Genomic DNA, 26437 nt, shown 5'->3' with positions numbered 1-26437 from the left:
TCTAAGTTTAAAGCTGGTCTATATTTGACTTCTGTCAGTATAAAACTGGTCTATAGTTGACATCTGTCAGGATAACACTGGTCTATAGTTGACATCTTCTAAGTTTAAAGCTGGTCTATATTTGACTTCTGTCAGTATAAAACTGGTCTATAGTTGACATCTATCAGTATAAAACTGGTCTATAGTTGACATATATCAGGATAACGCTGGTGTATAGTTGACATCTGTCAGGATAACACGGGTGTATAGTTGACATCTGTCAGTATAAAACTGGTCTACAGTTGACATCTGTCAGGATAACACTGGTCTATAGTTGATATATGTCAGTTTAAAGCTGGTCTATAGTTGACATCTGTCAGTATAAAACTGGTCTAGAGTTGACATCTGTCAGTATAAAAATGGTCTATAGATGACATCTGTCAGTATAAATATGGTCTATAGTTGACATCTGTCAGGATAACACTGGTCTATAGTTGACATCTGTCAGTATAAAACTGGTGTAAAGTTGACATCTGTCAGGATAACTTTGGTCTATAGTTGACATCTGTCAGTATAAAACTGGTCTACAGTTGAAATATGTCAGTATAAAACTGGTCTATAGTTCACATCTGTCAGTATAAAACTGGTCTATAGTTGACATCTGTCAGTATAAAACTGGTCTACAGTTGACATCTGTCAGGATAACTCTGGTCTATAGTTGACATCTGTCAGAATAAAACTGGTGTATAGTTGACATCTGTCAGTAAAAAACTGGTCTATAGTTGACATCTGTCAGGATAACATTGGTGTATAGTTGACATCTGTCAGTATAAAACTGGTCTACAGTTGACATCTGTCAGGATAACACTGGTCTATAGTTGACATCTGTCAGTTTAAAGCTGGTCTATAGTTGACATCTGTCAGTATAAAACTGGTCTATAGTTGACATCTGTCAGTATACAACTGGTCTATAGTTGACATGTCAGTATAAAACTTGTCTATAGTTGACATCTGTCAGTATAAAAGTGGTGTATAGTTGACATCTGTCAGTATAAAACTGGTCTACAGTTGACATCTGTCAGTATGAAACTGGTATACAGTTGACATCTGTCAGTATAAAACTGGTGCATAGTTGCATACTGACAGATGTCAACTACAGACCAGTGTTATACTGACAGATGTCAACTATACACCACTTTTATACTGACAGATGTCAACTATAGACAAGTTTTATACTGACATGTCAACTATAGACCAGTTTTATACTGACAGATGTCAGCTACAGACCAGTTGAATATTGACAGATTATAGACCAAATATTTTCTGACATAAGTATCACCCATTGACCTATTCCTCAAAGAAGCTAATTCTGAGTTAAAAACAATAAAACAACAGTATGTCTTGTGATTTTCCAGTTTATTGTCAATGTCATCAGGGTGAAATGCAACAGAGTAACAAATAAATTAAGTATTTATACAACATTGTACAGATTAAGCATTATCTATTTCATATCATGCTGATGTCAGCACTGATCAGCTGAGTCACGTTATCTAGTGAATATATAGTGCCATAAATCATTTATTTTCAATTAGGGGCGTATAGCACAAGATTCCAGCATGATATGAACAACTGATATCGACAAGAATACATGCATTATTGATTTCCCAGTAGAGTGGAAGTTCCCACCAGTGTAATATACAAGCTTGTGCTTGATATGTACATTATTACAAGTGTGTGTATCAAAGCAGGGCTAACGGATATAGGAGCAATACCGGGTGAAACAGGATCATCAACAAAGTGCACCAATGTTACACATATTTTCATCAAATATGTTTCAGGACAGATATTGATCACATTTTCTGCAAACAGAATAGGTAATCTGCAAACAGAATAGGTAATTGAGGTTGTCATTAGCATAAGGATTATTTTCATAAGAAATGGCTTGTTGGATGTCTATATATAACTGAACATGATAGCATTTGTATTTTTCTCTAGCCTAACTGGAAGCTATGCAACTGTCTTGAGGATCATGTAGAATAAACACAAATAAACTCTGAATATAAACAAGTACTTCTAATCAAGTAAATGATAACTTACCAAACGAAATCATTAAAATAAATGATAATATATGTCATAGAAGCAAACCAAATAAAATAATATGTGGAGCATAGTCCAAACACAAATCAAATGGCATGCATTTTTAGTTAGTCACTGTTAAAAACCAGCAAGGCAAACAGTGTCCTTAGTTTCTTGTGGAGCTGATAACCCTCACTCAACAGGGTTAACTCTGAAATCATGACCTGGCTGAATGACATGAATCACAATCACTAAAGGAATGCTAAATGAGAAGAAAAAACATCTCAGGGAGCAGTTCAAAAGTTTGATGTAATATTGTAATACCTTAACTTTTGGAGGGAATGTGGGAGTTGAGGTTTTATAAGTTCAGCAAGTTTTCCATCTGACAAAATCAATTTTTCATGGTTTCATACAGTATAAGTAAATAAATAACAGCTGTAATCATGATATATTTGCCCAGAAAATGAACAATATTACTATCTATGAAAGCTACACAGAATGAAAGTCAATGATAATTGTTTCCATTGAAAAAAACAACTTGCAAGATGTTTTAATGTTGGCGGTGCTCCCTAACTTCTGCAATGGTACTATTCTTTACTGTTAGATTGATACTACAGTATAGAGTTGATTGCAGTCTCATCCCTACATGTGAGGACAAGGATGTGCTTCTTGATGTTTTGTGTCATGTCTTAATAAAAGAACTATGCAATGGTACTATGACTTGTGTTTTGGGGATGGAAGGGTTGGATGGGGGTTAGGTGGGTGTATGTCTGAGAACTATGTAATGGTACTATGACTTGTGTTTTGGGGATGGATGGGTTGGATGGGGGTTAGGTGGGTGTATGTCAGAGAACTATGCAATGGTACTATGACATGTGTTTTGGGGATGGAAGGGTTGGATGGGGGTTAGGTGGGTGTATGTCAGAGAACTATGTATTGGTTATATGACTTGTGTTTTTTGGGGATGGAAGGTTTGGATGGGGGTTAGGTGGATGTATGTCAGAGAACTATGTATTGGTTATATGACTTGTGTTTTGGGGATGGAAGGGTTGGTTGGGGGTTGGGTGGGTGAATGTCTGAAAACAAACATCAAACCTTCGAACTACTCCCTCAATGAAAGTTCTTTTATCTTGCTTACAGTAAGAGTATGATTGTATCCCACTAGGGTTTGAAGGCATCTCCTCAAGGACAGCATAATAAAAAGCATGCAAATATAAAACAGGTTCCTACCTGCTAAACTAATACATTACAACTTTCCTGTGTATAAGCTAGCATTTTGATTTTAACAAGTGTTTGCAAGAATTAATTAATATCATTAACAATGGATAGTTACCTTGAAGTGATTTACTTCACATTAATGGAGGAAAGGTACATTTTTGAGAAACATATAGATATATCACCTGAAGTGACTTTCATCTGGCCAGTAATTACAAAAACTTCCTGCCATTACACAATACAGTAATATGAATGAAATGCATCCACATGTTGACTAGTTTGAGCCAGTTAGTTTCATTTTGAATGAAGACGATGTCTATAAATATCATCAAACTTAGATCATGTATATGAAGACAGTGTCCATTAATATAATCAAACTTAGTTTATTTAATGATAATATTTCCCACACCTGTATGAATGACCAATGTTTCAGTTCTATCACAACAGGTCAGCTGAACGTGGGAGAAAACTCGAACTGATGCAGGTACAACTTTGGTGAAACCCACAAGCACTGACATGGTGCTGACAAACCAAGGTTCATAATCAGGGGACTCCTGGATATGAATCCATGACCATAGGATCCTAGTGTGTCTAAGGGACATCACTCTGCACAACAAACTGTGATGCTTAAGATGACCCTTAGCGACCCACTGCCTGGTAGAACACTTGTTTTGAAGAAAATCATCATAAGAAAACAATAATGAAGATACACCACGCAAACCCATGACTTGCAATTCATATTTCTAACAAAAAGAAATTATGCTATCAAGTCTTTGATCATAACATAAAGGAATATCACATCAATAACCAGCATACCATTAACAAACAGGTTACACAACATACCATCCATATTTTATCCAGAGAAAGCTTGCATCGTCCTGCAATTATCTGCACAGAGAATTCATTTATGCTGTGGAAGACAAACGCATCCAGCACAGGTCTTCCAAACCTTGTAAATTACAAATCCTGCTTACATGATGCTCTGTGAGAGAGACTGTGTTGCTGACATGACAATGCATGGGTGTCCCAAGCTTGTCCCATTGTGCACTATTTAACATTTCAAAGTATACTGCTCAAGCTTCACTGTGAGTTTACCCAAGTTTATGTGTACACCAAACACATTTGTGTGAACGACTTAAGCTTCTGAGTACATCATTTACATTTGTGTGCCATTACATAAGCTTGTGTGTGTACAAAAACATGTATGTGACTTACTAAGGCTTATACATATATCAAACACATTTCTTCTATTACTCAAGCTTGGGTGTACACCAATGATATGAACAAATCACATACCTATAACAAATATGTGATACTAATCCAGGTGTATCATTGATTTAAATAATAGTAATGATATTAGTATTGACATATTGACTCAACATAACAATATATCAATCATTTATCAAACTAATTATTCTGTATGTGTATGGATAAAAATGACATGTAGAGATGGAATTAATATGAACTAGGATCATCCCTGAAATGTTTAAATTTGAATTTTCCATCTTAAAGGGGCACTGATCTAACGCAATTCCCCGGACTAGTTGTTGCCTTTGTTATTGTTTTTTTCCCCGTGAGTACCCGGATGATACGCAACGCAACTGAGCGTGACAAGAGACTGGGCTACCGTCTGCAAGGACAGCTAAATAAACTTGGAGGCTGGAGGCAATATTTGTTTTATGCATTTTTGCATTAACACTGATTGGTTAACTGTGATCTATAAAGATTTCGACAAAGGGCGCATGTTAATTAATTTCTTCAGCCTAAACAAACAGACAAAAAGAACAGCGGAGCTCATCTGATGTCGTCATTTGGAAATACCCAAGATGGTTATAGTTTGATAATAAAAAACGTATCCATGCAGTGAAAGCATTTTCGGATTTCGGATTGCGTTGATAATACGATTACTACTCCCTTGTTGTCATCCACGTTTTGTCGTATAACCCTACACTTGTGTATTTGTCGTCTTTCACTTGATGCTCAGTTAATGAATTTATTACTGGTACAATTAGCGGTAGCACCACTTAGATTACCTGACAAAGGTTCCCATTTGGCATTTATTGAGTCTGGGGTAATATGTGTTAAGTAATATGCAGACCAGCAAGAGGTGAATGATCAGTTGATTTACTTTTTTTGTAAATCAACAGATCGTTCCTAGTCATCAAAGGATTAACAGAAAATATGCCGATCGATTAATCACTGTTATCTTGCACAGTGGATATTCAAAAGTGAGTGTTTACATGTCTAGGTTTACTAAAACAAAGGGAATACACTCATATCATGACGCGAAGTGCCGATGTAAAAACATCTTTTTCAAAGGGTTAACTGATAATACGTTGATTGATTGATCATTATAATCTATCACTCAATGGATTTTTTAGGAACCGTGGACGTTATGAAAGTAGTTGTCACGTGGGCTTTCTCAGCCGACCCTTGAGACTTGACACCTATGTGAAACACCTGAAACAATCCAAGTTATCTGTTGTGAAACGAACACGGGTTATAATATCCCGAAACGATATATATCTTTTAAAATATTTGATTGTTACAGAGACTAGTGACATCGAATAAGTTTCTTTGTACAGCTGCAGACGAGTGGGATATTGTTCCTTTGTGTGGATATTCACGGATACATTCCTCGAACAAGGAAGATGCCTAAAATTTATACACATAAATTTGGTAGGTTGTAATCATGGAATTTGCATTTTGTTTTCCTTCATTTGCTGTAGCATTGAACCGATTCGTTCTTGTTTCTCTACGTCTTGGTTGGGAAATTCTTCAATCCACGATAGACGTTGTTTTCACAGGTCTTTTCCTTTGTAAGCGTGTATATTATTACCGTCAATTTTTAAAATGTGATTCTCTTAGGCAATTTATAAAATGTGTAAATATTTCAGTCATTTTAACTAAAAAATCTGTCCAGATTGATTAAAACGATCAAAGGGGCCTACAAACATTACAACAGATTATTATGTAGGATTAGAAGCCAAACAACATAGAAATGTACTTTTCAACCTAACATTTTCAGTCTCTTGGTGATGACATTAAACATCAAAATGTTTGGAATTCGTTATCATAATAATACAGATGGAAATGTTTTTCAGTCACTTTGTAAAATAATTGAATATTTAGACGTTTGATAAATTTGAAAATGTTACACATTTTGACAGTTAAAAAAATATACACACTATAAAAAAAGCAATGCTCAGGTGAAATATTTACTTTGTGTTGCCAGTCAAAATAGAGTAAACGAAAATCACAAAATTACCAAGCAAGTGACTTATCAAAACTTTGTCACCATTACCGATGATACCTACATTTCCTTATTATCTCGAAAACTGTATTTCATTTTGTTGATCAATGTGACCCTACGCCCTTATTACTACCCATAATAGTGACTAATGCGCTTACGAACAGCGCAGCAGAGGTCGCGAACTAGTCTAGATTTCTGCTATACATCCGGGTACTCACTGTGAAAAAACAATAACAAAGGCAACAACCAGTCCCGGGGAATTGCGTTAGATCAGTGCCCCTTTAAACCACAGTAATCGTAATAATCCAATGCCACAGAAATGTTTATATACATTAATCTAATAATAATTTTAATATTTGTATCGTTACAGCATTGACATTAAAACATAGAGTGACATCACAATAAAAAGACATCCCTACCATGTACACAAGAAGGTGTTGTGGGATGATTCTCAGTAACAATTATTGGCTTCATGTTTTGTAGGATTTGCTCAAACATTTATCTCAACACTTTTGAAGCCAGCGTGATCTTCCATAACATTTGCAGCTATTACCCTAGTACATGGTGTAACAAAGACACATTGTCCTGAGTGGTTAGACCTGTACACCACACCGTCATTATGTAGTACAGAGGGGAGGCTAATTTGTTTAAACCCTAGAATTCAATCAAACATGTTAAACTGTGATTTTCTGTGTTTGTAGTACATGATAAAATAAATTTGTTTCTGCAAAACGTATTCTAAAGTTTCACCAAGTTTTGAAAGATACAATCTGTCCTATAGGTCTCTAAAATCAGGAGCAGGTCAGTCAAACAACGATGTGTCGAAGTTGAAGGGACGTTAAATACTTCCAGTTATCTGAGGATTGACACAAAGAAGGAATATGCAGGGATCAATCTTTTACGTCAAGAAAACCTTAAGTTTGACACATCAATGTTTGACACATCAAAGTTTGACACATCAAAGTTTAACACATCAAAGTTTGACACATCAAAGTTTGACACATCATTGTTTAACTGCAGTAGTAGGATCAGTTGAAATAATAATTCTAAAAACATTACAAACTCTCATCTGTTTTTACCTGACTTTGGCAAAACATTTGGTGGAAAGCTGAAACAAATTAGTTGTTGTATCCTTAATAAATGCTATCAGTCCTTGGGGTGGTAAGTATGGTGTGAGCATGTGGTTACACCCTCAAAGCTGATGATACATATCATAAAGGGCCCAGAGTCACAATGAAACACTATGTAATAAATCATACATTAAAGTGAATTCTTTACAATCATCAGAATCTATCACATATAAGACCTCCACTTGATAGACAGTCCAAGAAGGGTTTAATGACTAGTGTAAAACCACTAAAACACAATCAGTCTAAAGTTTAATGTAACATGAAGCACTGTTTAATGTGAAATAGAGATTTATTGCCTGTTGTAAAAATATGAAAAATAAAAACAGGTGTTTAAAACTGCATTGTTATTTATAACTTAGACACAGTAGTCCATTCAAGCTGTTTGGTAAAACACAAATTCCATGAGACATAGCACCATTGAACCTGCACATTACTGCTTACTGATCAATGCCCAGCCATTGAGGACACTACTGATGGCCAATTTCCTCCTGATTTCTAAGCTCACATTTTAATTAACATTGATGACTAATCACAACACAGAAACATCCACTGTCACAGCTGTGATGTGTGTTCTGAGATACTGTGGTAGACTTAAGTTTCATTTTTATAAGTAAGTGGCCCTTAAAATGTTTATTTAATGTACAAGCTCCTGATACCTGGATACAATACCAGATGTTTTCACTGATGTGTAAAATGAATATTACTTGGCTGATTTCAGAAACAAATAAAATACTTGAGAAATAAAGTTAGTAAAAAAAGGTAAATGCTGAATGCAGATTACTAGGTGATGGAAGATCTGTTAACCATTTCTTAAATGTCTTAATAATACCACATATACCATGTATGCCAACTTGTAATATGACACCCTTTATTCTACCAACAACAAAGGTATTATTACTTTTTCATCCGTTTTTGTGAAAACTGACCCTAAAATTCCAATAATTGTGGATTGTACTTACAAAGCCTGGGTCCAGGTAAGGCTATTACTTATTAGTTTATGTAAGCTATACAAGTATTTCACCCCAAACAACCTACACGTCAGTCAAAGGAAACAATCATACACTAACAAAGGCATGTCCCACCTCATACAGTAAAGCATAATTCTACAACATCCTGATGTGACATTTTGACACAATGGTCAATCGTTTTACAACATTGACCTCCCTAACCAATCATAACCATTTGTCAAAACAGGACACTGACACTGAACATCACAAACGGATCTCTTTCAGCAACTGTATCAAACACACTGACGCAACTGTCAGAAAGATTTCTCACCAGAAATTCAGTCCAGTTCAGTCTGGGAAACTGTAAATACATGGCTCTGGAAATACATGGTTAGACACTGCCCTTGTCTGCCACTTTGACAAGTAAAAAGTTTGAACACTTGTTTTTCCCCATAAATCTAGTATGTTACATTAACCAAGCTCTGTGATAACCCCCGGGCTAGTTCAATATTAACATCGACATACTCTGAAAGACAGACCGTAAAATATATGCCTTTCTAAGAGTCTGATGCATCAGCTGTAATAAGTCCTGCCACAACCATGATATATAGAATTTCTTTCTATTATAACAATAAATATTGACTATATATAAACACTTCAAACGTCTGACAAATCGTAATTACAGTCAGACACCAAACATGTTTTGGAGTAAGCATGGTAAGTACTTTTAGATTAGATATGAATATAATCAATTCATTGCTTAAAATATAAAGCAAAACCAAAGTTGCCACAAATCTGTAGACAACTTTGAGGTCTGAGTAATACAGAATTTCAATTGTTATTGTTGATCTCCTCTTTGTGGTAGCCATGTTCACTGAATAAACCTTCAAGGTCACACGTCTGCCAAGCAACATTTCATGACATATTACACAATGCACAACAAACCTTCATTATTCCCACCTAAAGAGTCAGCATTAACCAGTGTATCATATCTCTATTCTAATATAATCAATTCCCTGGAAACAATCACCACCAAAGTTTGGTTCAGGAAGTGATGTCACTATCTCCACTCCATAAATAACTCCATAGCACAGAATTTGTCTCGCTCAAGAGTGTAATTTGATTGCATTGCTATTTTTTAGTGTTGCATATATTTAGAGTCGAAAACAAAGACATGAGTACATATTTATCATAACAGAATGGAGAGATATAATGTTTGTTTGTTTGTTTGTTGTTTAATGCCACTCTCAGCAACATTCCAGCTATATGATGGCGGTCTGTAAATAATCTAGTCTGGACCAGACAATCCAGTGATTGACATCATGAGCATTGATCCACGCAATTGGGATTGATGACATGCATCAACCAAGTCAGCGTGCCTGACCTACCGATCCCGTTAGTCACATCTTTCAAGATATCATGAAAAATGCAGACTCTCAAATGAAACAGCAATATTTGTCTAGCACCAGAAAGACTATGCACTAGTTTGCTTGCACCTTTTGACAAAGAAGGTCCTGATTTGCTTGTGAAGGCAGTAAAAGCACTATGTCAGTATATCCTTATAAAGATGACACCTCTTCTTCACACTCTGAAAAAATAGCCATAAATGCAAATCTCATGAAATGTTGCCTTACTACAGTGTCAGACACTTAGTGGGTCTTGAGTCCTTGAGGTGCTTTGATACAACATCCGAATCTAAGGAGCCATTCTAAAGGTGATTAAGACACCTTAACTTTCATCCTTCATTTCAAACACTGGCCAATATCACGATGCATTCATCACAATGTCAAGGTCACACACGGAAACTTCCAGTCCAGAACACCAATTATTTTTCTTTTGCAATTGTCCACAAGGGATCCAGTGAACTTAACGGATCATCAGGTCTGTTCAAATTTTCCTTTATTCCTGCTGGCTTTCCAGCAAAACTTGCCTTCGTTATTTTCTTCTTCTCTGGAGTTGCAGTCCCAAGGGTGAATGTGCTAGGGTTCTGTAAATCGACGAGAGAATTTGGAACAGGTTTGCCTTCGGCCTTATGCTGTGGGGAGCCCTTCAAAGATGTCGTACTGACAGAACTTCCACTCTTGATGGACGTATTGGAACCTGATCGGCTTCGTACCTGCGGACTGCCACTTCCGCTCGAAATATCTGTCTGTGGCATGCTCTGACCTTGCCCCTGACCTGAAATGCCCACATTTTCATTTCTTGAAGGTTGTTGGATTAAGTCTGGCAAACATCCAATGGAGTTATCCTCCCTTGAAATACTTGCTTCAAAAATTGTCTGCCCTTGTTGTACGTCTCCATTTGAGGAAGCAACATGCACATCACTGCTGTGTTTTTCACCAAGTTTGCCAACATTTTTCTTGATAATTTCAAGATTGACAGATCCCAGAACAATGTCATCTTTGTCCGGGTGGTAGACATGGGAATCCGTTGACTTCTTCCGTCCACTGAAGTGTGGGGTTTTCACCAAAATATCCTCTGAAAACAAAAATTTCTTTTTCAAACCCAATCACATGACTTTAAACTGACACTGATGTATATCAAACTGCTACATAATATTATATTTGTCAGTATAATGTTAACTTGCAAGTGTTTACAAACAGCAGCACAAGTTTTAGATTGATTTCATTGCCGCTGGATAAAGGAACCCATTACCAGATTGGTCAAGTATCACAAAAATATTATCGGTGGTGAATCTATGTTGGATTTTCATGAGTCAATGGCCCTATGACTATCTCATTAGTTTGTTGTTTAATGCCGCACTCAGCAATATTCCAGGTATATGCCATAGGCCTGTATGTAAATAAATGAGTCTGGACTAAACAGTAGTGATTGATATCATGAACAATGATCTCCATTGCTGGGGTACAATAAAAACCAATCAACCAGGTCACTGAGAATGACCATCTGATCCATCGCGTTGCCTATTACAACCAGAATAGATACCTGGAGAACAAATTCTTCACTGGAATTTCCACGGAGGACCAATTCTATCCCAGAATCCCCGTGGACGATCAATTCTATGACAGATTCCTAAGTGGGGACTAATTGTATCCCAGAATCCCCGTGGACGATCAATTCTATGACAGATTCCTAAGTGGGGACTAATTGTATCCCAGAATCCCCGTGGACGATCAATTCTATGACAGATTCCTAAGTGGGGACTAATTGTATCCCAGAATCCCCGTGGACGATCAATTCTATGACAGATTCCTAAGTGGGGACTAATTGTATCCCAGAATCCCCGTGGACGATCAATTCTATGACAGATTCCTAAGTGGGGACTAATTGTATCCCAGAATCCCCGTGGACGATCAATTCTATGACAGATTCCTAAGTGGGGACTAATTGTATCCCAGAATCCCCGTGGACGATCAATTCTATGACAGATTCCTAAGTGGGGACTAATTGTATCCCAGAATCCCCGTGGACGATCAATTCTATGACAGATTCCTAAGTGGGGACCAATTGTATCCCAGAATCCCCGTGGACGATCAATTCTATGACAGATTCCTAAGTGGGGACCAATTCTGTCCCCAAATCCCCACAGGGTACCAATTCTATCATGTAATTCCATGTGGGACTGACTATCAGAAGCTATTTAAGTACTGCAGGAAGACATTGAACTTACTCTTTCTGAGAAATTCCTCTGCAAAGAAGAGGATGCTGTCATAGGCAAACTTGACCTGCTCCTTGTTTTGTATCATACTCTTACGCTTCTGCAACAGCCGACCTGCCATCACCAGAATGTCAAGTAAACCGTTGCCATGGAGAATCTCCTGCATGCCAGTGTATATAAGCAGGAAGGCACCACTCCGACCAATGCCGTTCCTGAATAGGAAACAATAAAACAGATGAAGAACTCACCAGTCCAAAATATTTGTTTCAGTCCATTACTTTTGGACAGATTATAAAATAATTTTTTAATTTGAAGTTAACACGATATACGGCTTTTCCATTGGACTAGAGGTCGGTCACATGACAGCTAAATTGACGTTCATAAGTGTATGAACGACACAATTTGACGTTCATACGTTTTTCACGAGATTGTGTTCTAGAAATGATGTCAACACTGTCAGACTACTTCCACATTCCTGGGGAAACCCCTGGGAATTCCCTAGCACGAAAACATACATAAGAGTTCTTTCTGATCATTTAGAACCTTTATTCTTGGTCTCAGCGTTTCAGTATACAGTGAGAAATTTCAGAGAGCATGACTGCATGATTATTCACGAATATCCTCGCTGCAGCCTATCCAAATGAACAAACAAGGAAATGCATATCTAAACTATCGTAGTATCCACTCAATCCATGCCTTGGCTGACAATGACCGTCTCCAGCAATCTATGAATTTACCTTAATGTCTGTTTGACGCATCTTTAATCACCTTTCAATGATCGGCCAGTTGATCAATGATGACTAACACATGTAACCGCCACAGGTTCATTAACAACTTCGGAAATCTCTCCCGTCACGTTTATCGTGTCGGCCATTTTGACGTCTTGTACTTGATGTAAATGTATTCTTTACAGACCTTTCTCATCTAATGAGGATATGATTTGAATACATGTGCTGCTTAAGATGTTTCTGAAGAGCAAGTTGTGCATCTAAATGCCCATGTCACCTCTCTTTTTGAGGAACTATTTTACTCTGTGATATAGCTGGTTGTTGTATGGCTGTCAGTGTAAACATGAAGTCACGCGTACTAAAAAAATTGTGTTTAGATCTTGGCCTACATCCTTAGAGGTAAGAAATTGTGATAAAAAAATCATAAGAATTGACTTTCACTTTGTGTGAGTTCATAGGAGTATGAACCTTCCTAGAGTGAGGGCCAAACATTGTATGAACGTTGTCGCAAGCTCCGACGTTCATACAGTTTGGCCCTCAATCTAGACAGTTAAATATTTCTTGGCAACATGTAACATGCTTTTAAACAAATGACCCAAATCAAGCACCAAGTTACCTAATCTCTACGAAGTGAAAGAACTTTCATGTCCCATGTTTACTATCTGTACAAAATAGCATATACTTCTCTGACTGGTCCTTGCTACATCTCTTTTGTGAGATTTAGAAGGGAAACATATTGGGCAGGTTAGCTTTGCCTACAAACAATTGTTTATAATATCATCTGTATTACAAATTCTACTTGTGAAACTTGTAAAACGGACATACATAATTGGGGACCCCTAAAGTTGCCTAAACTTACCCACAATGCACCATGACAGGTTTCATTAAGCTCCGTTGTTGTCGGTAGAAACTGTGGACTTCTTCGATGAACTTGACAATGTGTGACACATCATCAGGAAAGCCACTGTAAAATAGGCACAGATGAAGTAGTGACTGTTAAGTATGTGGAAATTGTGACCTGTGCAAAGTCAGAAACTATCACTGATTTATGTCGATCATTCTCGACAAGAACAAGTTTTAACTCTGAAAAGTCCTAAGTTCACTCTTTTTCTCAACATAAGGTGCATGGTAGACTCTCTTCTGATTTGAAAGGAAACCTGACACAAACATGTCTTCCCCTTATCACTGAGGTCCATCTTTGTTTATGTTTACTTATCTCTGATTTTTAGCAAACATAATTTGGCAGAGACTGATACTACCACTGTGAAGACTGGGCCCAGTACACATGTAGGCCAGCACACCAATCTACTGAACATACCACAGAAAGACAAGTTGAGGCTAGGACTCCAAACTTTCAAACTGCTATACATTTTGTGATGTTTGAAAGGGGAAGTCTTGAATGGGAACACACACAACAGAAACTGGCACCTGAGAATTTATTTGGAGTTTTTTAGAAAATACATAATCATTATGATGTAATAAGCTGAGCAGTTTGTAGGCACTTCACTAATACACACCGTGCACATCAGAGCTCCAAGAATGAACCTAGTTCTGAGGCAGGTAGTACCTGGTTATGTGCCAGGGCCTATGCATTAGCATTATGACTGTCACAAGTCGATGTGAATGCACAAGTGCTGAGACTATAGTAGCCTTACAATCACTTTCTAAACTTACAATCACTTTCTTAAGTGCCTCAAAATTCACTGAAAACTTCAACTGGGGAGTCATCTCAAATTCTAGGACATTCCATACATTTCTGACTATTCTACATGATAACACACGCAGCCATAGTGCCGCTTTGAGTCACTCACCTGACCGGCCAGTTCTTGTATTGCAGGTGTACCACAGTGCGCCCTTGTTTAGTCTGTGGAGGAACAGCATGTCAGAATGAGATGTACAGGACACATCATACATTATGTCAGTATGCACAGCATCAACTGTAGGATCACATGCCTATAGTAACTATTATAATACTTACTGTCTTGTAAGAATTTCGTCACCCGACAGCATTTCCCTAAATATTTCAACAACTTCCTGAACATTTCCAGTGGTATTCTCTGTAATTCAGCATTTTTGTTATCATTGTTGGATACCAGAGTCCGTTTGACTCCAAATGAGAACGATGAATTGCAAAATAACTCGAAATCCAGAAAAGTGTATGAAACATCAATATAGTACTTGACCATGAATACCCTGTACCCAACAAAATCTGAATTTTGTTTATTTTAAGACCCATGAAGGATGAAGTTCTTTAAGAAACTATCATGTAATTTTGTATAGAAATGTGTACATGACACGTAGGGGGGAAAGACCGTGGAAGGCACAGCGCAAGCAAGCATGCACTGCACGTTCTGTGGTAGGGGAAATGACAGAGCGTTAGAGGGGCTGTCTCATGATAATTTCAGTCGCAATCTGACTCGCTCATGCCATAGATCTCGTCGTCGTAACTGCTGGTGCCTGAACCGACTGCCACTATTATAGGTTGGACTGTTGCTGGCCGTAGTCCATCTCGTGACCAATAACGTGGCTCTATCTCGTCAACAACTGTGGCCACACAACGCCTCCATGTTTCTACTGTTAACCGTCCAAGGGATTCCTTTACGAGTTGTTCAACATCTCATAATTTGAACGTTGTGCTTGATCGTCCAATGTCACCCTTGACGATGCCCCATACCAACTCGATTGGATTCAGGTCGCAGTGATAAGGTGGCAGTCGTAAGACAGCGTGACCCTGACCCTTGATGTAACTGTCAACTTTATACACGGGGTCAGGTTTCATAGTTTTTATGATTTCATAGAGCTCTGGTTTCGTCGCTCACGAAGGAAGGGTAATGTTCCTCCGTTGCAGCCAAGTAACCATGTCTCCTTTACGGTTATTTGAGGTTGGAGTCTTGCTTTCTGGATCCTGCACACTGTGATACGGTGCATTGTCCATGACAATGAGAGACTTGGTAGGCAAAGCAGGGACTACTTTATCTTTCACCCACTCCAGAAATACATTGCAGTTCATTTCTGTGTGGTAGTCCCTGTTGTCTTTGGCCTTGGCTCTAAAGAAGAGATCACAGTCTGGGAGAAAACCCTGACTAGCAGAACCAGCATGGAGATCTATGAGTCTTTCACCCTTTCCCATTGGTAACTTTCTACCAGACTCCTTACAGTCACCACTGGGTACCCACTGACTGTTTGCTGTGTGTGACGCATTTACTCATGTCTCATCTAAGAAGACGGGCTCATATCCTTCTTCACGTTTCTGCTTGATGGTACGAAGGTAATGATTTCGGAGATGAACAATGTCAGACCGTTCACACAACACAGCCCTATTTTCTCCAGTTATCTTTTTGTATTTGTAACCAAATGTATGCAACAGCTGCCATAGTTTGTACTTTGTAACACGTAAATCATGGTCAGTTTCAAGGTGTTTCTTCAAAATTCTTAGGGACAGGTACTTATTTTCTGAGTGCAGTTTGACAATTGCACCCTGACTTGATCCCTCTGAAAACTGTCTAATTTATCAACCTTGTGTGATTTTGACATGTTCCCTACCAACCTTGGCATGACTATTTGTATCTCGTCGACTAACAACATTTTTAAGTTTCTGAGGGGACATACCAAGAGCTTTTGAAGCTCGTTTCAAGAATTTATTAACTGCATAAAAAGGCTTTGCTCTTTCTGCTTCACTTCTAAAGAAATCATACACATTCAACATCAACTGTTTAACATCTGTTGAGTAGCGCATCTTGTCATTGAATGAACACGGTCACTGTGTAGCACGTGCAGACCGTGCAGACCGTGCTTGTGCTGTTCCTTCCACGGTTTGTTCCCCTACGTGTCATGTACACATTTCTATACAAAATTACATGATAGTTTCTTAAAGAACTTCATCCTTCATGGGTCTTAAAATAAACAAAATTCAGATTTTGTTGGGTACAGGGTATTCATGGTCAAGTACCGTATTTATGTTTCATACACTTTTCTAGATTTCGAGTTATTTTGCAATTCATCGTTCTCATTTGGAGTCAAACGGACTCTGGTATCCAACAATGATAACAAAAATGCTGAATTACAGAGAATACCACTGGAAATGTTCAGGAAGTTGTTGAAATATTTAGGGAAATGCTGTATTGTTACTATCATTCTAACACCGGCATTTATTCATAGGCATTTATTCCAGGCTGATAATCTCTCACTAGTGTTTGGTTGGGCCTGAGGTCCTTCAGATCTGCTCCCATGGTACTTTCTATGGAAACTTCAATCTCTAACATTCAACATTAGAGGTGTGACAAGGACCCCTTCACTTTCATGTTATATTTCAAACACTGCTCACTCACTAGAACTGATACCCAGTTCAAAAACACAGCTGACACTCACTTTTCACTTGAAACCCATCCACTCACCCACCTACCCATCCACCCAAACTCACTCACTGAGAACAACACTCCCTCTAAGATGTCAGTCCTACCTCGGAATGTTTGATGTGGATGATTCTCTCGGTCCAGAACTCCCTGTACTTGACGCTCTGCATGTTGAGTATCACATGGCCATGTTCCACCTGCTTGCCTTTCTCCGTCGGCCAGTAGCAGGGGAATTTCTGAGAAGAGACATAATTCAATATATTCTAAAAGACCCATAGCTACATTCTGATACATATTTCTTTAAAGTATTCTGGTAGTGTGGCTGACACATCCTGTTGTGGTATAATCTTCTCCTGAAGCAGCTTATAGACCCATAGCTACATTCTGATATGTGGATGTGTAAAGTATTCTGGTAGTGTGGCTGACACATCCTATTGTGGAATAATCTTCTCCTGAAGCAGCTCATAGACCCATAGCTACATTCTGATATATAGATGTGTAAAGTATTCTGGTAGTTTGTCTGACACATCCTATTGTGGTATAATCTTCTCCTGAAGCAGCTTATAGACCCATAGCTACATTCTGATATGTGGATGTGTAAAGTATTTTGGTAGTGTGGCTGACACATCCTGTTGTGGTATAATCTTCTCCTGAAGCAGCTTATAGGCCCATAGCTACATTCTGATATATAGATGCGTAAAGTATTCTGGTAGTGTGGCTGACACATCCTATTGTGGTATAATCTTCTCCTGAAGCAGCTTATAGACCCATAGCTACATTCTGATATGTGGATGTGTAAAGTATTCTGGTAGTGTGGCTGACACATCCTATTGTGGTATAATCTTCTCCTGAAGCAGCTCATAGGCCCATTGCTACATTCTGATATGTGGATGTGTAAAGTATTCTGGTAGTGTGGCTGACACATCCTGTTGTGGTATAATCTTCTCCTGAAGCAGCTTATAGGCCCATAGCTACATTCTGATATATAGATGCGTAAAGTATTCTGGTAGTGTGGCTGACACATCCTATTGTGGTATAATCTTCTCCTGAAGCAGCTTATAGACCCATAGCTACATTCTGATATGTGGATGTGTAAAGTATTCTGGTAGTGTGGCTGACACATCCTATTGTGGTATAATCTTCTCCTGAAGCAGCTCATAGGCCCATTGCTACATTCTGATATGTGGATGTGTAAAGTATTCTGGTAGTGTGGCTGACACATCCTGTTGTGGTATAATCTTCTCCTGAAGCAGCTTATAGACCCATAGCTACATTCTGATATGTGGATGTGTAAAGTATTCTGGCAGTGTGTCTGACACATCCTATTGTGGTATAATCTTCTCCTGAAGCAGCTTATAGACCCATAGCTACATTCTGATATGTGGATGTGTAAAGTATTCTGGTAGTGTGGCTGACACATCCTATTGTGGTATAATCTTCTCCTGAAGCAGCTTATAGGCCCATTGCTACATTCTGATATGTGGACGTGTAAAGTATTCTGGTAGTGTGGCTGACACATCCTATTGTGGTATAATCTTCTCCTGAAGCAGCTTATAGACCCATAGCTACATTCTGATATGCGGATGTGTAAAGTATTCTGGTAGTGTGTCTGACTCATCCTATTGTGGTATAATCTTCTGAAGCAGCTTATAGACCCATAGCTACATTCTGATATATAGATGCGTAAAGTATTCTGGTAGTGTGGCTGACACATCCTATTGTGGTATAATCTTCTCCTGAAGCAGCTTATAGACCCATAGCTACATTCTGATATGTGGATGTGTAAAGTATTCTGGTAGTGTAGCTGACACATCCTATTGTGGTATAATCTTCTCCTGAAGCAGCTCATAGGCCCATTGCTACATTCTGATATGTGGATGTGTAAAGTATTCTGGTAGTGTGGCTGACACATCCTGTTGTGGTATAATCTTCTCCTGAAGCAGCTTATAGACCCATAGCTACATTCTGATATGTGGATGTGTAAAGTATTCTGGTAGTGTGTCTGACTCATCCTATTGTGGTATAATCTTCTCCTGAAGCAGCTTCTAGGCCCATAGCTACATTCTGATATGTGGATGTGTAAAGTATTCTGGTAGTGTGGCTGACACATCCTATTGTGGTATAATCTTCTCTTGAAGCAGCTTATAGACCCAAAGCTACATTCTGATATGTGGATGTGTAAAGTATTCTGGTAGTGTGGCTGACACATCCTATTGTGGTATAATCTTCTCCTGAAGCAGCTTATAGACCCATAGCTACATTCTGATATGTGGATGTGTAAAGTATTCTGGTAGTGTGGCTGACACATCCTATTGTGGTATAATCTTCTCCTGAAGCAGCTCATAGGCCCATTGCTACATTCTGATATGTGGATGTGTAAAGTATTCTGGTAGTGTGGCTGACACATCCTGTTGTGGTATAATCTTCTCCTGAAGCAGCTTATAGACCCATAGCTACATTCTGATATGTGGATGTGTAAAGTATTCTGGTAGTGTGTCTGACTCATCCTATTGTGGTATAATCTTCTCCTGAAGCAGCTTATAGACCCATAGCTACATTCTGATATGTGGATGTGTAAAGTATTCTGGTAGTGTGGCTGACACATCCTATTGTGGTATAATCTTCTCTTGAAGCAGCTTATAGACCCAAAGCTACATTCTGATATGTGGATGTGTAAAGTATTCTGGTAGTGTGGCTGACACATCCTATTGTGGTATAATCTTCTCCTGAAGCAGCTTATAGACCCATAGCTACATTCTGATATGTGGATGTGTAAAGTATTCTGGTAGTGTGGCTGACACATCCTATTGTGGTATAATCTTCTCCTGAAGCAGCTTATAGACCCATAGCTACATTCTGATATGTGGATGTGTAAAGTATTCTGGTAGTGTGGCTGACACATCCTATTGTGGTATAATCTTCTCCTGAAGCAGCTTATAGACCCATAGCTACAATCTGATATGTGGATGTGTAAAGTATTCTGGTAGTGTGGCTGACACATCCTATTGTGGTATAATCTTCTCCAAAACAAAGTGTATGTGGGGTACAAATATGGGCACTGTGCATTTCATGCTATTTCATTAAAGTCTACATCACAGCAAATATGGACCTTGGACATCTAATGAGCATACAGGTGATACAATGTCCCCACATGGCTTACAGTATCACATGCCTTTTGAAAGAGTTGGCTGAGGTGTAACACATTTAATGATGTGCATGTGCATGTGCATGTGTGTGTGGTATAACATGGTCTCAGATCAAATCCTGGATCTTTTGCTCTCCAAATGGATGCTCTACCACCAAAACACAGAGGCAATCCAAGAGCCGACCGAAAATGTTCATGTTGTCAAGCTCTATAGCCTTAAGTGTTCCTGTAGTTTTTCTAAGTAGGATCAAGACCAGTTTTGCATTTGTTAAAAGCTGACTGAACAAAGGTCCAGTGGTCAGGATCAATGACATCAAGTGTCCTGTAGAGTCAAGCATTACAATCAAACAGCTCTGAGCAGCCAGTAGGTTAGGACTTAATGACTCACTTTCCCAGTCTCATATTCACTGGTGATCATGACGACGACCTCGATGCCCTGCTCGTACACCATCACCCAGAAGTCATTGACAGTCACTGGAATCGGGGCCTGAGTGGCGATGAACTTGGGACAAGATGGAGTCAGGTCCTTAGGAAAGCCAAGTAAGTTTTGTAATAATATCAACAATGTGTTCAACAAAAGCAGACACAAATAGAGATTAACCTTCAAAATAATTTGCACAATGTGAACACCTTCCATGTGTACAACCCTCTGTGAACCACTTACACTAACTATGCAGAGTATTACTGGATACAAAATACACCATCCAATACACATAAAACTTGAGAATGGATGCATTCAATCTGCCCTTTGACCTTTTAGAGGTGCAAAAAGGCATGGTTGTTTGAATCATTAAAAGTTATTCCAATGTTACATTCAATCCATAATAAATTTCAACATTACAAGTCTGATAAGAAATATAGCTTAAGTTTAAACTACCCATTTTTGCTTATCTCCTCTCAATAATCAAGGTTTCTTTCAATCAAGAAAATCCCCATAAATAATAAGAACAGGGCCTCGGAGCATGTGCCATGTTATGACATAAATAATTCTTGGAAGTGAACAAGCCAATAGATGTGAAGTAGGTCACAGTGGTCATCCCCTGTTCCTGAGTGTCCTGGGACTTACAGATTGACCAAGGGAAATAACAAATAGAATACTGTAAATCTTCAGATTAACGCAAGTGTGAATAAAATGTTAAAAATGCGAGTGGTCTTTGTTTGCATTAATGAAACTTTGCATTTATGTCTCCAAAATGACTATCAACAATAAGACGGCCTCATTGCACACTTCTGATAGCGGAAATACAAACTTGAATATCAACACAAACACGGTTTATTGAGCAGTTGTAATAAGTATAAGTATACGCGATTCCATGACACCAATGCAAGACTTGTTTGTACACTGTCCATTGTAGACTTACATTCAGCCAGCTGGCGTTTATGTAGTCATCCTTCAGGGTTGAGAGCATCACTCTTGTGTCATCATCTGAAATTAGTGATACTGGGTTACACAAACAGAAGACACAGATTAAAGCTTCATAGAAAAATAATCCATGTAAGAGCCCCAACCATTTCAATGTACCTTGATATACAATCAGGGTTCGACAGTAGAAAAAAATCAGATGTGCCCAAGGTCACTGGACTTGTTTTTCAGGTGTGTCTTGTTTATATTACCCAATATTCAAAACAAAAGGAAGGTCATCCATCAGATAAAACATTTGAATGACATAAATGTTATGTTGTATAGTATGGAGATTCACCTGTTTTTGTGAAACGTGCATATCGAACACCTAAAGTATTTATATTTCAATATTTTTTAAAATGTTTTTCAAGTATGGTTGAACTGGTTGACCATACTCTTTACAAATATTGCAAAATATCAAATGTTTATCCCTGTCACATATCAACAATGACTTGTACTTTGGAAGAAGCCAGTTTTGGGGAATACCTCGCGTTGATGTATTGTTAGGTATTTTGTGGCTTTGGTTCATCTGTACTCTCACACATGTCAGTCATGTCTGCATTCAACTTTCACTCGTCGTCTGCAGTAACGTAAGAAAGCAGTAGGCTTGAAGACATAAAAATAGTGGAGTTTTTCTTTTTCAACTGTTTCATTTTCGACAAATAGCGCTCGTCTGTTAGTCTTTTCACAACAGTCAACAAGAATAACCACTTCTGTTTTAAAGAAGAAGATGAAAACCACCTTCATGAAAACATTTATAACTGGCAAATTACAGATACAGATCCATCATCACGATTATCATCCCAATATAGCCATTTAATGAATGTTATGTTCATAATCTGGAAAAATGATACAATAACCAATGTGCAGTCTACTAACAGGCCTCTACTTACATGGCATAATATCTGGGTCTCTATTTTTCATGGGGTAACATCGAGCTATTGCGATGGAATGTTTTTTGCCTTCTTGTTCCTGGTGGTCTGACAGCTCCTAAAACGTGAGAACACAAAATAATAAATAGAATCCCAGCAGAATTGACAAGAACCTTGACACTGCATAAAGACAAAGCAAGTGTGCATGGCCAAGTGAATGAGAGTTAAGGAACTGTAATACATTAAGGATTCACGGGATTATTAAATGATAGTGATATTCAATATAAATAAATCCAGGTACCAAAAAACCCAATGACTAAACTATCTTTACAAACAATCAACATGCATAAATTCAGGAATACTATAGCTCATTGATTAATGTGGAGAATAAGAAAACATTTTGATAAAACAAAATCCATTACCTTCCATATGGAATCCAGTTTGGTTTGACCCATCACATTTGCCATTGTAAGTTCATCAACAAGTTTTCCAAATGCTTCCACATCCGACACAAACTTATTGAGTTCACAACCAGAAGAATAAGGCTCTTTAGGAGGCTCGAAAATGTCTTTATTTTTCCTAGCTTCTTCCTTCTGCTGCTGAATCTCCTGGGCAGTCAACACTTTGGGAGCAATCACAGGTGCAGGAATAGAGGAGTCTTTGGCACTCTCTGGACTGGACGAGAGAATCTCATCCAGAGATGAGCTCTGTCTGGACAGGTTTGGAGGATTGACTAGACCTTGGTTCTGTTGCTGACCAGGATGGAGGGAAGGAGTTTGTGCAGGAGCACCTTGAGAAGATTGAGTAGGATGCAGGGGAACAGGATGAGACGTTACCGGAGACTGGGGAGCTGGCTGGGAACTGCCTGCTACTTGATTGGGCAGAGCTGCTGCTTGTGTTGGTTGAAGAACAGGCTGGTATTGCATTGGCGGTTGTGGTTGTGCTCTGGACATTTGGTTGGTTTGTCCTGTCTGTGGAATAATCTGTTGGTTGAAGCCTTGAGGACCTGGTGCTCCCTGACCCACTGGGTAGGTCATCGGAGGCTGGGTAGCTGGTTGAGTGTAGCCTCCAGAAGGTCTCACTGGTTGTTGCTGTGGGTATGGTCCTTGGCTCATCTGTGGAGCTTGTTGCCCAGGTACACCCTGCTGGGAGGAATATGTGTTGGGTAAAGTCTGTCCTTGTTGGTTATACTGATACTGACCAACAGAAGTCTGTGGCTGCTGGAAACGCATCTGTTGATTCATCTGTTGCTGGGGTTGCTGATTTACTGATGGCTGCATTCTGTAGCCTTGACTCGGTTGGACTTGTCCTAATGCAGACTGAGCTGGCTGGACATTTGGGTAGTTGGCTTGAGGCCTAATAGGAACAGGTTGAGGACCTCTTGGTTGAGTTTGGTACTGCTGTGGGGCTTGATTTGTAGACTGAGGATACACCTGTGTCTGTGATGGCATTCTTGTCTGTTGGGTTTGCTGGGTTTGGAATGATGGATTATAAGAGTTCATAGGCTGCTTCTGCTGCTGCTGAGAGTAATACCCAGATGTGGCTGCAACTCCAGGTTGCTGAGGTGGAACGAATGTTTGTGAACTGGCAATAGTTGGCTGTTGCTGTTGCATGTTGTACCCTGCCTGGGTATAAGGGGTAGAAGCCTGTCCTGGGTAATGTTGATATACTTGCTGCTGGGCTGCAACAGGTTGCTGTTGCTGTTGCATCTGACCTTGACTCTGTGGCCATTTGGCTTGTGGAGTATTTGGCATCTGTCCAGCATAATTAACATTAGGCTGTGTCTTTGTCTGTGATACAGGTGGTTGGCCTGGCTGGCCCTGCCAAGATTGCACATTACTTTGACCTGCCTGTACATTGGATTGCTGTGGCACACTAGGCATTTGATACTGCTGTGCTAATACTGTTTGAGAAGGTCCAACATTTGCTGGACCTTGTGTCATGGGCGCCTGCATCCTGAGTTGAGAACCAGTCTGGGTTTGATTAACTGGGTATGTTTGGTTTGGAGGAAAGGACTGACCCCCAGGGGTTTGTGAAGTCTGAGCACTACTGACTTGGGATCCATAATGAGCCTGGGATGAAACAGGGTACTGCTGACTACCAAATCCAGTTTGTGATGGAGCAGCCTGGTTAGTAGGAATGGTCCCTGTTTGACTACGGTTGGCTGTTCCTTGTCCAGGTGTCTGATAGTATTGACTTGCAGCTGGCTGCTGGAACTGTTGATAGCCTTGTTGAAACTGGGTCCCAGGTAGCTGCTGATATTGATATTGTGATGGTGTTTGCTGTGGACCACTCTGTGGAACTGTGGCTGAATACTGACTAGGCTGAGGAGTAGAGGCTGGGGCAGGCCTCTGTAAAATATTAGGCTGCTGTGGCTGCTGTTGAGGAGCCACAGGCTGTTGAGATTGTTGCTGTGGGAGGCCATGATGCTGTGCCTGATGCTGCATTCCTGGATGTGATTGGGAAACTGGTTGTGCGGTGTTCCTTGATTGACCCACCTGTCCAATATTGTGATGTGACATAGGACTTGGTTCACAGCCAACAGATGGTAACATCTGGTCTGCAGAATACTCACTTTGAAAGTTTCGATTTTGATAGTGTGCTATCATGTGATGGTGAGGCTGTCCTTGAGCTTGTCCTACAGAAAACTCTCCCCCTTGTCCACCATGATGGCTGTGTTGGTGAACATTGGGATCACCTTGTGGGCCTTTTGTAGGGGAGATAACTGGTGTTTCCACAGATGACACAGTGCTAGTGCTATCAAACCTTCTTGTTGTTGGATGCTGGGGAAGCTGAGTCATGTTGGGCAAAGAACCATGATAATTCTGACCCATGTTTCCTGCTGCTCCATACCCAGACACCGGTAGGTGTGGGAGGGAAGAAGGCTGGTTATCACTAACACCTCCAGAACCATGACTGCCCTTCATCTGACTGAAGAACCCTTTAGGAAGCTTGGCCAACTGGGCCTGAATCTCAGGAGGGAGGTTGGGATCTATGCCAGTATCAGGAACACTGGGGACACTAGGGACACTGGGTTGCTGCTGGCTTCGAAGACCATCAGAGGCATCAATACCACCTCCATCTTTCAGCTTGTTGAAGAAGCCTGCGGGAAGTTTCGATAGCTGAGCCGCCACTTCTGGAGGAAGACTGGAGTAGTCTATTCCTGCTGGACCTCCACCAGTAGGAACTTGTCTTGCAGGACTACTCCGAGGAGATCCCCCTCTCTGGTGTACTGGAGATCCGGACAGGCTGGATGGTAGAGATCCACCTGGGACAAGATCTCCTGGAGAGTCTGGAGGACCTCGGTCTGTAGATTTGGGTCCAAATGTTGCTGGTTTCATGAATGGGAGATAATCTCGGAGTTTGGGACCTTCAAATGAAGGCAAGGTTGTTTCACCAGGTATTGCAGGGATGGGAGCTGGGCCAGGAGCTTGAGTTGATGCTGGTTTTGGTGCTGCTGGCCTAGAGGGTGCCTCTGGGAAAGAAAACTTAGTTTCAAGACACACAAAACATACATCCTAAAAAGAAATAGACACCGAATCCTTGTTTTGTCCTCAAATGTTGATTTAATTGTTGTTCTGGACAAGTTGAGTGCCAGTATTAGACCATATTGCCAATAATGACTGTAGCAGCTGTTTAATAATCTTTATTGATATACATAAGGGGTTGAGTTAATGTACTGATACAATTCATAGATATAACGTAAACTCATTCTAAAG

At 39.4% G+C, this 26437-nt stretch overlaps 1 protein-coding gene across 1 annotated transcript in view; it reads right to left on the bottom strand.

The window, feature by feature from the left end:
• Window positions 1-1388: 1388 nt before the first annotated feature.
• LOC139473516 (tyrosine-protein phosphatase non-receptor type 23-like) overlaps window positions 1389-26437 on the bottom strand; it is a 48528-nt gene continuing 23479 nt past the window's right edge. Inside the window, exons 18-26 of the mRNA XM_071256135.1 lie at window positions 23141-26193; window positions 22740-22836; window positions 21806-21870; window positions 20833-20970; window positions 17407-17535; window positions 14759-14811; window positions 13807-13911; window positions 12232-12431; window positions 1389-11078 (exon numbers count right to left, since the gene is read on the bottom strand). Of these exons, the coding sequence (XP_071112236.1) occupies window positions 10426-11078; window positions 12232-12431; window positions 13807-13911; window positions 14759-14811; window positions 17407-17535; window positions 20833-20970; window positions 21806-21870; window positions 22740-22836; window positions 23141-26193 (4493 nt within the window). The 3' untranslated portion in view covers window positions 1389-10425. The remainder of the gene's footprint in view (window positions 11079-12231; window positions 12432-13806; window positions 13912-14758; window positions 14812-17406; window positions 17536-20832; window positions 20971-21805; window positions 21871-22739; window positions 22837-23140; window positions 26194-26437) is intronic.

The sequence above is a fragment of the Haliotis cracherodii genome, unplaced genomic scaffold (assembly GCF_022045235.1).
Source record: "Haliotis cracherodii isolate W230 unplaced genomic scaffold, xgHalCrac1.p SCAF_29, whole genome shotgun sequence".
In the NCBI taxonomy this organism is placed as follows: Eukaryota; Metazoa; Mollusca; class Gastropoda; order Lepetellida; family Haliotidae; genus Haliotis; species Haliotis cracherodii.
Note: the sequence above shows the minus strand (reverse complement) of the source record. Positions and strands in the feature narration are given on the sequence as shown.